Here is a 17,722-nt window from a genome sequence, read left to right as displayed (position 1 = left end):
CACAGATGACAATCTGAACTGAACTTAAATTCTGATGTACTAGTTTAAATTTACAAGGTAATTTTATCAGGTCACATATTCTATGAAGCATGAATGTTAAAATTTCAGTGAAAATATGAAATAAATGAGTTTCTGAAATAATGTATTTTTAAAAACACCTTCCTATGAAAACTTTCAAACGTATGTGAAAGTAGGAAGATAATGAATAGCTAGTTTCTCATAACTAAGTTTCAAAAATTTTCAACATCTGTCCAAACTATAATCCAATTCTTTACTTCTAAATGATTTAAAAGCAAATTCCAGATATGATCTAATTGCATAACAGTTTGATTAGTGTATCTAAAAGGTAAAGATTTTTAATGAAAGGTCCAATACTATTATTACATCTAAAAGAAAAAAAAACTTCCCTTTAATTTCGTGTAAAACAGTGTTCACATTTCCTTGACTATCACACATGTCTTTTCAGAGTTGGTTTGCTTGAATAAGGATTCAAACAAGACACACACATGACATTTGGCTGGTATCTCTCTTAATCTAAATTATGCATTTTAAAGTAAAACTTACTGGTATTTTGTTTGTGTATGTGTGTGTGTGTGTGTGTGCACGCAGAATTGTAAAATAGATCTTCAGTATTAATTTAACATTTGGGGGAGATATTTATATATTCAGTAATGTGGAACAGCTGCAAATTTAAAGAAATAACCCTTATTGATAGGCCTATAAAAGCTGTCTGTAATTACATTCCTGAATGATTTGAATAATAGTGTGTCTGATATATTCTAAGATAAGTGGCTTTTACTTTCCTTTGATATTAGGGTCATATACTGTACTTATCTATTTTTACTCCATGCTCTCCTCTCTCTGGTAATAAATTAATTTTTTAGTGTTAGTTGGGCATGTGCCCTGTAGTTTAATTCATTTTCTTCTCCTCTGAAGAGAAACAAAGTTTTTCTAAGTATCACAATAATATTTTCCATGTTTAGGTTAGGTTTCTCATGTTAGAAGATCCAATACTATTAATATAAATATTCTATACCATACCCTACCCTATGTTCATGAAAGTTTTTGCAAGCTTTTTAAAGAAGAACAAAGGTAACAGAAGTTAACTTGGCTGATATATGATTACATAATTAATACACAATTAGCTAATATGTAATAATCTAAGATACTCTAAAGCTTAAAAAAAGTATATTTCACTACAAATACTACAATTCAACACAAGCAACAAAATTTGAAATGTACCAGTTGACAGTAACACGAAGTCCAATCAACTCTGGATATAAAATAAAACTGTCAGAAAAGATTCAATCTTTTTTAAACGAATCTTTTAAGAACCTCATTTCCTACCATAGTACACTTAATTACAATAAATATAAACTAAAAATCATAATCGTGGAAAAGAAGTTGGTAGATGTTCCAGGAATAGTCACAGCTCTGAAAAGAGTGAATCCGTAGCAAATGAAAGGAACTAGTTGTAGAAAGAAGAGAAAAAGAAAGGCCCAAGGCTTTCTTTAACATTGCCTCTTTAATCTCTCAGTTTCTTGTAGATTTATATACATATTTTCTTTATTTTGTCAGGTGACCTGCTTTTTTGGGGGGCCCAAATCATTACTAGCTCATTAATTAGCATCTGATATAATGGTTTTTTAATTGTGGATAATTTTATTACAATATCGACAAAGCATTAGAAGTATTATACACCAGTCAGGGATAAGATTGGCATACATTTACTTAAGCCAAAAAAAAAAAAAAAAAAAATTTTTTTTTTCCAAAAAACCCTGAAACTAAAAATTAATAACAATCTTTCTAAAAAAGCAGCTGCTTTTAATAAGGTAAGAAAGGGAGAGATGAGAATGGTCTGGTATTAACTATAAGACTTTCTAAGTAGTCTCATAAATAAAATGAAGCAGTAAATAAATAAATGAAAAAATAAAATAAAAATAAATAAATGAAGCAGTAGTAAACCTTAAAGCAGCAGTAAACCTTAAAGCAGCAGTAAACCTTAAAGTTTAATTTAAAAATTAAATCAACTCATACCCAGAGGAGAATCGAATGAAAGAATAAGATGGGACATGGCTAGGCAATGGAAGCACAAAATACTGTCAAACTTTAATTAAAAAATGTTTTCAATTTAAGCAGACCCAGGCCAATGATTTTTCATTATTTTTGCCACAGTTCCATGGCTACTGACATTTTCATCAGAACAAATAAAGGATTTTTCCCAAATTTAAAATGACAAAATTATTTTTAATTTTGACTTATCATTTCTTCCTCCTCTAAACTCAAAGGAATTTGATCTTAGATAGACTCAACACTTAGCCTGGGACCCGAATATACCTTAAGTGTTTAAAATGTAAAAAATATATGTTTTTTAAAAGACAATTCTTCCACCACATTAGAGTACAAACTTTATCACAGATATATTATCATTTGTTTTGGGAATGAGACCATACAGTCATTTACAACTTCGTAAATGCTTGTATCAATAAAGACTCCCTCAAAGAAATTGTGTTCTTGCAGACAAACAAGAAGAAAGCTGGTGCTCTGGCAGAACAGGACAAGCTGACTGGGAAACAAAACTAAAATGCCCTAGCCTAGCATTAGTTAAAAGAGACACAGACAGACAGAGAGATCTACTTAATATAAAAGCCCACTTAAGAGAAACAGAAATTAACTACGATTATAATTGTTATCATTATAGTATGTAATTATCCTAATAATTCCAAATTCTGTTTAGTAAATTTCAGACTGAGTAAATCAGATTCTGTTTCATGAATTATGGTTTGTTATTTCTTTATGTTCTTTTAAAACTGATATAGTAACCTGCCCAACAAAGCAGGTATGACAGTCATTCTTCTCTATTTTCCAATTAAGTTCCTATAACACAAACAGGGTCAGGACCTACCTCATCCCTAATCATGGACAGTTGTAACTTCATTAGTTGCCAATCTGTCAACAGCAAAAGCTATAAGCCTAGTTGCTAGTCATTTTTCTATATTCCTTAGATAAGAAACTTGACAGAACTAGTGATAAACACTAACTTCAGAGATGCTAAATTTGATTTGTGTATGAGAAAATGCCTTTTCTTCACTCTCCCTGCAGAAATTCAAGTGCATTACATAACGGGTTACTTCTTCCTATCCTTTAGCTTGAAAATCCTTGAGGGGGTGGAAGGACCTTAGTTACATGGCTTCTTGGTCATAATGACAACTTTAACGCCATTCTTTTGCTGGTCACAGTAAAGCCCATGCTGGCTACCTGTAACAACACGCACAGACCTTAGTTTAAGGCTACTGTTGCCACTGTTTTCACCCAGGCATGATGAGGCTTTATTCCATCATTAAGTGAGGAAGTCATGTTTCACAGTGGCAATTTAAGGAAAGCAGGTGGTGAACAGCATGGACTGTGAAAATTATTCTTCTACTTCTTGTCAGAGAGGAAAAGCCGTTCAGATACCTAAATTTTAACTGTGAAATGTCAAAAGTAACTCTTGTTAGATTTTAAGCTATAATAAGCACAGAGAAAGCTAAGTCAGACTGCAGAGTTTAGCCAACATAAAATCAGAGAAATAATGACAAATAATGACAACCTGTATCTAGAGAAACTACCAAATGTTCCAAAATAAAAACACTTGGTATACTATAATTATGCACCCTTGAAGAAATTTTTCTTTATGTTGTTGCTCAACTGTAAACTCCATGAGGGCAGAAGCCTATTCCATGCGGTTCACTGTATCTTTGGCATCTGCCTCATATTCTGGCCTGAATAAAACTGTGTGCAATGAATGAAACATTTACTGGCACATGTGTAGTAAAGAATTTTTCAAAGACAGGTCTGGACTTGTCCTAGCTCTTGAGATGTAACCTCTAAACCTTTAGAATATCCTGAATGAGAGGACTGCCTACTTATTCATGGTGAGCCCCTACCGGACCAAACCTGACACATGATGCTGAGGAAGTGATTCACAGTGGGCCCCTAGACAGTTTATGTGAAGGATAATACTCCATGTGTACTGACATACTTTGACGCCAGTAGGGTGACCCAGAAACTTTGAATCTAAAACCCATCCAGAATTTCTGTGTTTCTCCCTTTCACTGGATCTGATTCGTATCCTATTGCTATCATAAAACTGTAATGTTAAGTATAGTGCTTTCCTGAGTTCTGTGAATTGTTTTAGTGAATTATCAAGCTTGAGGGTAGTTGTAGGAAACCCCTAACCCTGTATTTGGTCTCAGTAGTCTTGGGCCAAGTTAGCAGTTTGCAGGACTGTGGACCTTACATGGAGTTTGGTAACTTCAAATAGTATACTGTATCAAATAGGGCTTTTCTTTTTGCAACTCTCGTTTCTCGTTCAGGACTGTTGTTGGGATTACTTACCATTCCTCAATTTATTACCTTGTTTTCTATAATGATCCCTTTTTAAATGAATCTCCTGCACCCTCATAAGTTAATTCCACTTGGGGATTGTGATCTATGAAGATCAAATCTCTTATATTAGGGCAACTAAGTCAGTGCTTCCTCACTAACGAGCCACAAATAGGTTACGGGTCTGCTGTGATGTTGCCCCCACCATTAGCCCTTGGGAATGCCAGGGGGGCCTGTGGTAGCTGGAGCTCCTGAGTTGGGTACATTCTGCCTCCTACAGAAATCACTGCTTACCCCAGTGCACATCACAAGTATTATCACTTTTCTATGTGTACTATAACATGAAAATATTGGAAAGCAGTAAGTTAAGAAATCATTATTACAATTTTCCCATGCCAGTATGCCACCAACATACTTTTCCAACATCAGATTTGGTTATTCCAACCTATCTGTGCTACGCTTTAGTCACACTGAATTACTGTTTCTCTAATACCCCAAGCTTGTTCACACCTCAAGCCTTTGCATACCCTATTTCCCGGGTCAGTGACATCAATCTTGCTCTAACCTAGCCACCTAGACAAACTCTTACTATTCTCCTAGATTCAGTTCTCAGTCACATATGCAAATTCTTTTCTAAGAGATCTTTGTCATCCAGTTGTACCTAAGCAGATTTATACGTCCAGTGTAGCATTTACTACAATCAGATGCTTTGCCTGTTTCCCTTCCTGATCTGAGTTTCCTGTACCATGTTCTACAATTCACCTTCTTCAAAATTCATCTTCTTGGCTTTAAATTCATCTGTTGCCTTTAAAGCATGATGTTTCCTAGAATTCCATCCCTATCTGTCTCTTCTCACTGCACATGACCTTAACCACAGAACAGAATTCAAACATTTTCAGGCTCATTATTTCATTTATTTTTCATGAAAACACAATTAAGTGTTTAGGGACAGCATTATCTCCATTTCATAAATTCAAAAATTAAAGTCTACATAAGCCAAAGAAGTGCCTAGCCATGATAATAAGTAGCTCAGCCAAGGATAGGTATCAGGTATTGGGGCTCTAAATTCAATACATTTCCTAAATGTTGCCCTGACTGTCTAAAGTAAACTAGAACCCTTAAAAAGTATATTCCCATAGAAACCTTCTGACTTGTGACTAGGTGCTGAAGAACCACAGGTACTATACCTCCCTTATGGGTTTCAAAGCATTTTAGGGATTGAACTCAGAAGTCATTTTTCCATAGAAACATAAATCTGAAACACTAAGTAAGCAAATTAATAATCTTTCTTATAAAACTAGCTTGAGAAGAAACAAAAAATGCAAAGAATGAGATAAGATTTCATGTTGATGTTTATCAGTAAAAAATACAGAAAAAGTTTTCAGAGGTAACTTTAACTGCTGAATTCACTTTAATACTTTTGTGTCCCAAATGTGAAAAAATTATTTAAAGCAGAAACACCAATTCTCACTCCAACATTTCTAATACCAGACGTGAACAATTTTATTCTTATTTCTCATTTAACCTTATATGCAAATTGTCTTTTCCCCCACCTCACTTTTTTCTCATCCCCTCCAGAAGCTGTAACAACATGAGGATTGCTGCTTCTGAATTCCTGGAGCTTAATGTGAAACAATTTAGACACTCTTAGCCTAGCAATAATCTAGTAAAAAAATAGGGTTAATAATTCACTAAAAAAGTTATAGTTTGTTCACGGACATACTACAGCAGGAAATAAAATGTTTCTTCATTTTTAACCATCTGTTGTCCAACTGCCAATTAATCTCAACTAAGACTGAAACAAATACTGTGTTTATACATCTTCTTTATCATAGTTTCAAAAACTAGGCCTTTCCTTACAATGATCATGATATTCATTTGGAATTATGTTAAAAAAACTCTGTGTTCTGAATAGAAAATTTAAATGGTTAGAACAAACAGTAAAAATTTTCATTTGAAAAATATTTAATGTAAAAAAGGAACTCTCCTTTGGGTTTCATTGTAAATGTTTTCATAATTTCAAAAAATAAAATATACCCATATTCTACCAAATACACAAGGAAAATAAATTTAAATAATCTACTGGAATAAATAAAAATCATCTATGGACTATGAGGTCATATAAACACAACTACTCGAAATTGTTCAACATTTTGGAAAATTATGTTGCTGATGGCAACACCTCAATCCACACTATTTGAGTTGCTGATACACCTACATCAGTCACATTCATGGTGGTTCTACATATCAGTGCCAGCATTATTTAACCACTTAAGTATGTTTCTAGGACAGCCACAGACAAGCGTTTATATGGCAATGTAACTATTACTTTATTACAAATTACTTTTACTTCTTCTTTCTATTCAATAAGGACAACATATTGATTTAAAAATTATCGATGTACTCGTATCTAAGAATTTCATTTCAGGATCCAAAAGGCTCCCATATTTATTAAGGTTCCATACCATTATATGAGGGTTATAATCTTTAAAGGTCTTTCTTGATTTTTCTTCTGATGACTTTAATCTTACTTCTTTCTAAATTCAGATACATAATGAAAAAACTTGATTAATTTGCTTGATTAATCTTCTTTTTTAAGTACTGTTTTGAGGGCTGGAGGTAAGATTAGGAGCCATACCATTCGGTACCAGAATATTCAGTTTATTTCTATACGTTCCACTTTTCAAAGTGCTACCTTTCCTTATTTGATTGTTGCTAGTGAATTTCTTGTTTCCATTGTTTTTTCCCCTAATGTTTATTTTTCTGAGAGTGAGAGAGTGCGAGCAGGGGAGGTGCAGAGAGAGAGAGAGAGGGTGACAGAGGATACAAGCGGGCTTTGCGCTGACAGCATGGAGCCCAAAGCAAGGCTCAAACTCCCACACCGTGAAATCATGACCTGAGCCAAAGTCAGATGCTCAGCTGACAGAGCCACCCAGGTGCCCCATCTGGTTGCCATTCTTATTACTACTATTTGTTTTATCTTTTGTTAGCTTTTGGGGATAAGTTGGTGATCCTGCTTCACACGGTTGAATCTGACAGTCTTTAAAAAAAATTCTTTTTTTGAGTATAGATGACACACAAATATAGTTTCAGGTATATAGCACAATGCTTCAGCGTCACTATATATTATGCTATGCTCACCACAACTGTCGCTACCACCTGTCACCATACATTATTACAATATCATGGGCTGTATTCCCTATGTTGTGCCTTTAATTCCCATGACTTATTCATTCCGCAACTGGAAGGCTGTATCTCCCACCCCCCTCTACCCAATTTTGCCTATTTGGCAGTGCTTTTTTTGTATACTGTTAGGATGCAGTGCTTTTCTTTTCCTTTGAAGAGGCCATCCCAATAAATATTTTTCTTAGAATGAAGGGTGAGTCCTTCAATTAGTTTGTGATGAATGAAAATTTACTGCAAGGTTTTCTAATCTCAACTGTATTCTTCTTATAGCTAATAAAGTATGAGAGTCTACTCGGCATCCATTATCACATATCGTATCACTTTCAAAAATATTAGTTATTATTTATTGAGTGATGACAATGTGCCAGTTACTGTTCTAAGAGCTTTACATTTATTATCTCATTAATGTCATAACAATCCTATGAGGTATGTATGGTATTCACAGGAAAGTGAGATACAGAAAAGTTACATACCAATTTGCCCAACCACATAGCTAGTAAGTGGTTAAACAGAGATTTGTGCCCTGGTCATCTGGTATCAGAACCCAAGTTATTTATCCACTACCTTACTGCCTCCCAAGTTTTTAGGGCCCTCCCTTCCCCTCAAGGACTAACTGCTTCACAATAGATTTTTCACTACTTTTCTTTATAGACTACTCAAAGACTCAAGAAATAATTACTTAAATAAGAAAGACTTAACTGCTTATTTTCACTGTCTCCCCCCATCTCTTTCAATGTGCCTTCTCCTTTTGGCAACAAGAAGGGAAAAACTAAAACCCACATATCGTTCTTCCTCATTTCTGAGCGGTTAAAGAGATAATCGCATTCTATACCTTAAAACAGCATTGTCAACTTAATAGTTTTATTTTGTGCTTTCTAAGCCAAATGTCCCTGCTATCACATTTGCTATGATGGGAAAATCTTTTATAACAATGTACAAGAATTAGATACTCCTCTTTCCCACTTCTGGCAGAACCAGCTCGGTGTTCCCCAGGAGCTCGGATCACCAATTATGTCTGTACTCTGCAATACTCTGCCAACCCAGGGAACCAGTGATAAACCAGATCTGTTCAAGCTACCTGTGTTCCCATCAGATCTTACTATTTTATCTCTTAGTTTGTCAGGTTTCTGAAAACAAGTTAAAAGGAGGTCAAGCATATCAACAGATTATACATCCTAGGCAGCACGCCTGATTTAGAGTAAAAGGTAAGTGGATATAACACGCTAACACAGAAAAAGTTATTGTAGTTCCAGATACTATGACGGGCTGATGGCTTTGGCACTATTTTGAGGTAGGCAGGCCTTCTGCCTCACTTCAAGCCCTACGACATAATATTAAAAAATTCTTTTACAGATACTAAGGCATGTAAATAAAAATATGAAGATAATGCAAAAAGAAACACAATCTTGAATTTTTAAACGAAAACAGGCAGGTAATTTTAGTAGTCTATGATAAAAAAACAGTGTAACAGAATCAGAATGATTTTGGGAATTTAAGTCTGCTAATGTAGACAACAATTCTTTATGGCAGAATTTATATATATAAACTAACTCAATGTGGCAAAGAACCCTTGTATGCTACAGATATGTAAGAGTGCCAGAGAAAAACGTACACATGATAATTAAATGTGGATAACAAGCAGAAGTCATTTGTGAGGATAATGGTTGGGAAAGAGCAAACTTTTAAAATAGTTATAAAATTAAAAGGTCAGATCTGCATTGGACTTGTTTAGAGAAGAAAGTGTTCGAAGACTATGAATCCAATTATTTGCATTTCAATAAAAAAGATGCAATGTATCATATGCAAACTGAGGTAATATATTGAGAAAATTACTTACGGTAATGACTGATGAAGTAGTTGACAAATTTAAACCTTCAAGATCAGCTATCAAGCTTGGAGAAAGAGCTGGTGTGGGAAGTGCGACTGGAGTGGATACTGGGTTAACTAGAAGAAAAGGCCCAAATTAGCAAATGTGCATGAAGATTTAATTCATATTATTAAAAGCAACATTTTTATTTTGTTAGTAAATCTAATTAAATTACTTTGATTAATAAATCTATGACAATTCTATTTAACATCTTGATCCAGTTAAGTTTATTATCAAGTCATGGCAGTTATTAGTCTTAGCTTTCAGAACCCAATGGCAAATCCTGAAACAAAATAAAGATACAAATACCCTGAACAAAAGTTTTTGAAAATTTTTATCACATAACATTATCACTAACATTTATCACCCAGTAACTTCACTTAAAAAAAAAAAAAAAGGTAAAGAAACATTTTTTCAGCTAAAAAATAACAACAGCTTTTCAAGCGTTCTCCAATAGAGTTAGAAGTCTTAAAAGGCTATTTTTAAACCCTTTCTCTATTTTTTTTTTCCACTGTAATAATTACAGGGGCCCAAGCCACCTAACTCCCTTCTAATTATACTTTGTCAGCAAAAACCATGTACTAGATAGGAATTTTTTTATTCTAAAACTACTACGTATGTGAGATCAGGTGTCTGAAAATTTGAAAATCTTTGAAAAAACGCCAATCTCATCCTCCCTGGCTCTTCAAAGGCTCACAACTACCTACAAGGTAAAAGTCCAACTCTTTGATTAGGTGCACAAGGTTCTCTGTGATCCAGCTCGGCAGTGTCCAATAGAATTTTCTATGATGATGGAAATGTTCTATAGCTGTGCTGTCCAATATAGTGGCCACTAGCATATATACCTAATGTGTTCTTAAAATATGGCTAGTATGATTTAAGAATTGTATTTCAAATTTTAATTAATTTAAATTTAAGTAGGTACACGTGGCAGGTAGCCATCATACTGGGCAGCATAAGACTATCTCTAATTTCATCAGTGACTCCTGTGTTCTAGCCCTACTGATTAATACTTCCCAATATCTTGTTTCATGTCTTTGAGCTTTCTATATTCTGTTCTTTGCCTAGAAGGTTCTTCTCTGCCTTGTTTACCTTGCAACTTCTATCCATTAAGATACTACTTAGAAGGCAAGCACAACCTGACTCACATACACACAGCTTCTATGGGCCTTCTTTGTTCTACAGATATACTTGGACGCACGTCCATGACTGTACTTCTCTCGAAATACAAATTTGTGTCTTTTTATTTTTTATGTCTAAAAGTCTACTAACGTATTAATTTTTAGTGTTTAGAAACTGCTTGACTGTTGAATGAAAAAAATTAAAATGTGGAAAATGTTTTAGCTTCCAACAAATTCTCACTCCAAAAGACGACCATGGAGGAAGTAACATTTACTTAATTTGACAGGACTTCTCAAGTCATATTTTTTTCTCTTTTAGTCTCACAGTTACCTGTAGTTATACAGAAAAAATATTTATTCATAAAGTTAGGAATAAAAAATAATATTGCCCAAAGAAGAAATTTTCAAAGGAAATCTTAAATAAAATTTCAACATATAAAATAGAAAAAGCAGAGTGGAGACTGGGTGGAGGAGGGAATGGAGCCCTTGGTTTCCTCCTTATTCTTTTATTGTGTCTGAAACACTGCTATAAATCCCCAGGCTTCCTCAGACTTATGTTGAAAACCAATGTACAGTTAGCAAGTATAACAGGGAGTTAGGGGAAAAAGAAAGATAAATGGGAATATGGTGGTACAAGAAGTCTTTATGAACAGGAGGAAATGAAGCCCAGTTTTTAAGTGTGGGCAAGATTTAAATAAGAGCAAAGGAAGAAGCTGGTGAATTTGTACGTGAGAAAATATTTTGAACAAGGGCTCAGAAGTGGGAAACTGGAAACCTAAGGGGATTATATTTATCCTGTACACCAAAGGGAGCTGCTATTAAAAACTACCAAAAAGAAGAACGATATAGTATATAGTACCTATATACTAATACTATATATTAATACTATATACTAATACTTTATACTAATATCCAGCAGTATAAAGACAAATGAAAGAAGGAACAGTCAGATTGGCAGTGGGGAAGAATTATAATAGTTTAGGCATGACATGAAAAGGACTAAAGATAACAACAGTTGAGAAGGCAGAAAAAGTACTTATGTTAAAGATGCTGTAAACTGAGGCACAGGAAGATTACGTCTTGCCGATGTCATAAGAGAAGTGACTAGAAGAATCACTGGGGCACCAGGAACTGGTTCTCCTATCTCAGATCAAAATATGCTGCCTTTCCAAAAGATCTCTTTTTCTGGTAAGTTCTAAATGTTGGTTCATTTGTTTGTCTGTCCATCCACCATCCATCCAAAATATTAGATGCCCATGTAAGGGAAAAAGAATGAATAAGAAATAGCCTCTGATTTCAACTATGGCTTGGCTAAAGACAGAAGAAAAAGACATCAAAACACAGGAGGAAAATTCATCTTAAAGTCGGACTTAAAAAAAAAAAAAAGATAGGGTTTTAGTATCATTTCAGGAGACAGAGGCTCTGGTACTATCGAAATGATTACACAACTATTTACAGGTCTGGCAAGATAAAAGCTTGCACTGAAAGTTTATCCTAAATTGGATTCTGAGGTTAGCTGACTATCTTAAGTATTTAATTGATGTGTAAGAAAAAAATGATTCCATTAGTTTAAAAATATATATAACCTGGCATACAAATTAAAACCAGGTATCATTTCTAGCATCAAACTGGCAAAAGCAATTTTTAAGTATAAAACTCATCATCTGTAAGGATATAAGGAATGGGTATTCTCCTACTAATACTGTGTAAGCTGGTACAAGCTTTGGCAATTTTAGACAACAGAATTCTTCAAAGCCTTTGTTCTAGCAATTCTACTCTTGGGAATTTATCTTAAGGAAACGGTCATGGAGAAAATGCAATAATAGACTTATGATGATGTGTATTGCTCCACTGATTATGAAGGCAAAAAAATGGAAACAAGTTAAATTTCCAACAATAGTAAACCTGTTAAACAGAATTTACTACAATAACATAAAGGATAACCATGCAATCATTAAAAATGAAATTGTTAAAGAATATTTATGGCATGGAAAGGAAAGCGTATGATAAACAGAGAAGCAAATGATAAGAATATCCCTGCAATATCAAAAATCAAGGAGGGGAGGGAAGGGGAATTGCATATAAAAAGATCTGAACTGGTGTGCCAGAATGTAAACCAAGGGTTTTTGGATTACACACTTATTTTCTTATTTTTAAAACTTCCTGCAAAACACTTTTTTACTAAAGTACAGTTAACCCTTTAACAACACAGGTTTGAACTATGTGGATCCACTTATGTAGATTTTTTTAAAGATATAGTATAATACTAAAAGTATATTTTATCTTCCTTGTGATTTTCTTAATAACACTTTTCTCTAGATTATCCTAAGAATATGGTATATAATAGATATTACATACAAAATATGTGTTAACTGACTGTTTATATTATCAGTAAGGCTTCCAGTCAACAGTAGGCTATTAGTAGCTAGGTTTTTGGGGAGTCAAAAGTTAAATGTGGATTTTCAACTGTGTGTGGGTCAGTACCCCTAAACCCTGCAATGTTCAAAGGTCTATTGCATAATTATACAATTATTCTTCTGATCAAAGTTTTGTTTCAAAACTTAAGACTACATAAAAGTTTTAGTATATAATGGTTTAACGTGACTGTATTTAACTTGTTAAATGTAATTTGTTGCTGCTGCATCATTTTTACAATCATCTCCATCATAGGTAACACCCTACATAATGCATATCATAGTGCCCAGCAGAGTTTTAAGTGTTTTTACATTTATCGGTATATTTAATCCACGTAATGTTGCCAGAAAGTATTACTATTATCCCAATTTTATATATTAAAGGAATTAAGTACAGACAGAGTAAGTAATTTGTCCAAGGTTACCCAGCTAGTAATTAAAACAACTGGAATTCAAACTCAGACACTCCAGCTCCACTGTCCTCTTTGCCACTCCACTCTACTGCCTCTGCTACAATTTATTCAACAGTATGATATCACAGACCATAAGGTTTAGGTGAGGCATTATTACTGGTGGCTGATACAAATTTTAAAAAGACTCCACTGTTAGTTGAAGCAACAGTATAATTACACAGGTTTACATGTCCTATAAAAGAACACCAGAGTATGATTGTTGCTTTATGATCATCCCATCAAGATCACATGATATGGGGTACTGAAAGATATCTTCATTTCCAGAAATATAAAATACCCAAGGAACTTTTTAAGTGTAATGGGAGAAACAGAGCTCCTTGGGTAGGGACAGTGTTGTATCCATTTAGAATCTCCAGCATGTAGCAGATTACCTAGATCACAGCCAACGTTCAATAAATGCTTTTTGAAAGAAGAAACAGATAAAATTCAGTACTTGTAGTTTTCCTGGTATGCAGTGCATACTGAATACATAACCTCTGTGGATTATGAGGTTCCTCTTAAATAAAACATAAGGAATGTGTCTGACCCTCCTTCAAAATTTATCTAATTCTCACAGCTGAGAAACTCAAGCTATTGGAGAGTGACATTTTAGTTTCTGATCAACAAACTGTTTGCCATAGACAATGGGAACTACTATAGGTTAATAAGCAGCATAAATGAAATCAGTATCTTAAGAACCATCATCAACAAAGATTTTCTCCCATCACACTCATCTTTTTTTTTTTTTTTTTTTTTTAAAGTAGGCTCCATGCCCAGTGCAGAGCCCAGTGCGGGGCTTGAACTCACAACCCTGAGATCAAGACCCAAGCTGAGATAGAGTCAGATGCTTAACTGACTGAACCACCGGGCAGCCCTCCACTTACCTTTACCTCTAAGCTAGGATCACAGTTCTTCCGCAAGACCTTTATAGCTTTTTAATTCGTCTCCTCCCTCATTTATTCACACTTTGTACCTCTACTGTTCAGGTATCTGTGCCCCAGACTAGATTTTAGTCTCTGAAAGAGGATAACTGAATTCTATTTACCCATCCTAGCAAACAAAAAAAGGGTATCCAGCAAAGTACCCTTACACTTAGCAGACAATCTGCAAATGCTTGCTGAACTGACTTGTTAAAAAGAGAAGCTCTGATTGTTATTTCTGACAAATGCAAAATAAAAGATTTGTAAAGAAACAGTTCTCAGGGGAGCGGCTGGGTGGCTCAGTCGATTGGGCATCTGACTTTGGCTCAGTTCATGATCTCGCAGTCCGTAAGGTTCAAGCCCTGTGTCGGGCTCTGCGCTGACAGCTCAGAGCCGAGAGCCTGTTTCAGGTTCTGTCTCCCTTTCTCTCTGCTCCTCTCCTGCTCGCACTCTGTCTCTCTCTCAAAAATAAAATTAAAACATTAAAAAAAAAAAAAAAAGAAATAGTTCTCAGGTATTAAAAAAAAACCCCAGAAATATATCCTATGTTGAGTTAAAATGTAAGTTAGGGTGAAATTTCCTTAAAATTAAAAAACATCTCATGTTTAAATTCTTAAAACTTAGTGTTTAAGAAAACTTTTGCTGCTACATATGAAAACATACTTTTAAAAAGAATCAAATAATAAAAATTGTATCATTTTACAGGTTTCAATTTTTCCTTAGCTGCCAGGAAATCCGGAGTGTAATATAAAGTAAATTTTCTGCACTCCAGTACCTGGTAACATTTACCCTTCTTTTTTTTTTTTTTTTTTTTTAAATTTTTTTTTTTTTTCAACGTTTTTTATTTATTTTTGGGACAGAGAGAGACAGAGCATGAACAGGGGAGGGGCAGAGAGAGAGGGAAACACAGAATCGGAAACAGGCTCCAGGCTCCAAGCCATCAGCCCAGAGCCTGACACGGGGCTCGAACTCACGGACCGCGAGATCGTGACCTGGCTGAAGTCGGACGCTTAACCGACTGCGCCACCCAGGCGCCCCCTTAATTTCTTCTTAAATACACTTGACTATTATTCTTCCACAATTTTAAACTTTTTAAATTGTAAAAGTTCCATATTCATGTAAAATGTTCATTGTGACAGGAAGACATAAAATATAAAATAAGTCTCTCTCTCCCCTCTGTTCCTAGTTTAGTCCTATATCTCAAAGGGGCCAGAGCTAACCCTTACTGTTTATTCTGCAGCCTTCTGGAAAAATAGCAAGTACAATCATATCTGTGCTCGTGTGCTGGATATAGTTCCTCTTTTACTCTTTTTTTACAGAAGTGGAATTATGATCTACATGTACTTTTTTTTTAACTTACAATAATTTGGTATATAATTAGATAATTAGCACACAAGGATTTGCTTCATTTTCGTTAATAAGTTGTATCATCCTACTGGTAGATACTTTATTTGATTTTGGATTTCACTGTAATAAATAATGCTGCAACGAGGTTTTTACATATACCTTTGCATATTTTATTAACTTAGCAAATATTTAATGGGTGCTCACTATCTGCCAGGTGCCATTCTAGGTACTAGGAACACCAGTGAGTAAGAAAGACAAGGTTTCCATTCTCATGGAATTTGTATCCTAGTTGGGCAAGACAGACAATAAACAAAGTACTACAAATATTTGCGATAATTTCAGATGGTGAAAAATGCTCTCAAGACAATCAAGGCTGATTCATAAAGCTGTGTAAGAGAAGGTAACTTTTGATCCGGGATTTGAAAGATAAGATGCAGTCTGCCATAAGAAAATCTAAAGAAGTGTTCTTTGGTAACAGCAGTACGAAGGCCCTTGGCAGGAATGAGACTGGTATATTTCAGAAATGCAGAGGAGCATAGTAGGTCAGAGGTAGACAGGAGTCAGATCACCTAAAGGTCTTAGACACCTAGGAATATAGACTTTAACTGCAAAATTAAGCCATTAAAGTGTCTAAAACAAGAAAGAAGTAGGATCTGATTTTCCTACAAAAGAACTGCTAGTTCAAAGGGTGTGTGCAATTTAAGTTTTGACAAATACTGCGAAAATGATTCTAAAAGCTTCACCTACTTTTATTCCTATCAAAAACATACGTAGGGTGCCTGTTTCTCCAAACCTTATCAACACTGGATGCTGCTTTAAAATCTTCGCCAAGTATGGAAACCAATTTGACAATAAATTTCATATATTGAAAATAAAATAAAATTATACATAATAGTGAAAAGAATAAATAAAATCTTTGCCAATAGGTAAAAAATGATATTAACTCATAAATCTTTGCCAATAGTGAAATGATGCAAATTTGGGTCGAACTTTATTTTACTCAGGTGTATATCACAGTGATTCGGTGTTTATACATTAAAGAATAATCCCCACAATAACTCTAGTTACTACCTGCCACTATACAAAGTTGTTACAACTTTGTTATTATTGACTATATTCCCTATGCTGAACCTTATATCCCCATGACTTATTTATATAACTGTTAAGTTTGTACCTCTTTATCCCCTTTACCTATTTTGCCTGTCCCCTAAATCCTCCCTACTCTGGGAACTAACACTTTGTTTTCTGTACCTATGAATCTGTTTCTGTATTGCTAATTCATTTGTTTTGTTTTTTATATTCCACATATAAATGAAGTCATACAGTATTCATCCTTTATTTCACTTCGCATAATAGCCTCTAGGTCCACACATGTTGTTGGAAATGGCAAGATTCCATTCTTTTTTATAGGTAATATGGCTGTGTGTGCGTATACACACCATATATACACACACCACATCTCACCATATGTGTATGTGTGTGTGTGTGTGTGTGTGTGTGTGTGTGCGCACCACATCTTTGTCCATTTATCTATCAACAGAGAGTTGTTTCTATATCTTGGCTATTGCAAATAATGCTGCAGTGAACACAGAGGTACATGTATCTGTAGACAAACAGCCCAGAAGCAGGATTGCTAGATCGCATGGTATTTCTATTTTTAATTTTTTGAGAAATCTCCATACTGTTTTCCATAGTGGTTGCACCAATTTACATTCCCACCAACAGTGTCTGAGGGTTCCCATGTCTCTACTTTATCAACAATACTTGTTACTTTTTGTCTTTTTGATAATAGCTAATCTGAAAAGTATGAAGTAATATCTTATTGTGGGTTTTTTGTTACTGTTGTTCATTTGCTTGTTTTCCTTGAAGCCAATGACTTTATTCTTTTTTTTTTTAAGTTTTAATTTTAATCATCTGGTACTCATCAGGACAAAGGCACTCCTTAATCCCCATCAACCATTTCACACATCCCCCCACTCACCTCCCCTGTGGAACCACCTGTTTGTTCTCTAGAGTTAAGAGTCTGTTTCTTAATTTGTCTCTTTCTTTT

At 34.6% G+C, this 17,722-nt stretch overlaps 1 protein-coding gene across 3 annotated transcripts in view; it reads right to left on the bottom strand.

Annotated features, from left to right (window-relative positions):
• Positions 1–17,722, bottom strand: part of AP3B1 (adaptor related protein complex 3 subunit beta 1) — a 264,795-nt gene that overhangs the window by 58,709 nt on the left and 188,364 nt on the right. For 2 of the 3 annotated variants that reach the window (XM_060635498.3, XM_060635493.3), the window contains exons 22-23: positions 9,389–9,495; positions 6,831–6,902 (exon numbers count right to left, since the gene is read on the bottom strand). In XM_060635498.3, the coding sequence (XP_060491481.2) occupies positions 6,831–6,902; positions 9,389–9,495 (179 nt within the window). The remainder of the gene's footprint in view (positions 1–6,830; positions 6,903–9,388; positions 9,496–17,722) is intronic. The other variant, XM_060635494.3, reaches the window with a different exon arrangement.

This window comes from Panthera onca, chromosome A1 (genome assembly GCF_046562875.1).
Source record: "Panthera onca isolate mPanOnc1 chromosome A1, mPanOnc1 haplotype 2, whole genome shotgun sequence".
Lineage (NCBI taxonomy): Eukaryota > Metazoa > Chordata > Mammalia > Carnivora > Felidae > Panthera > Panthera onca.
The sequence above is the reverse complement of the archived record's forward strand: the minus strand, read 5'-3'. Positions and strand labels throughout refer to the sequence as shown.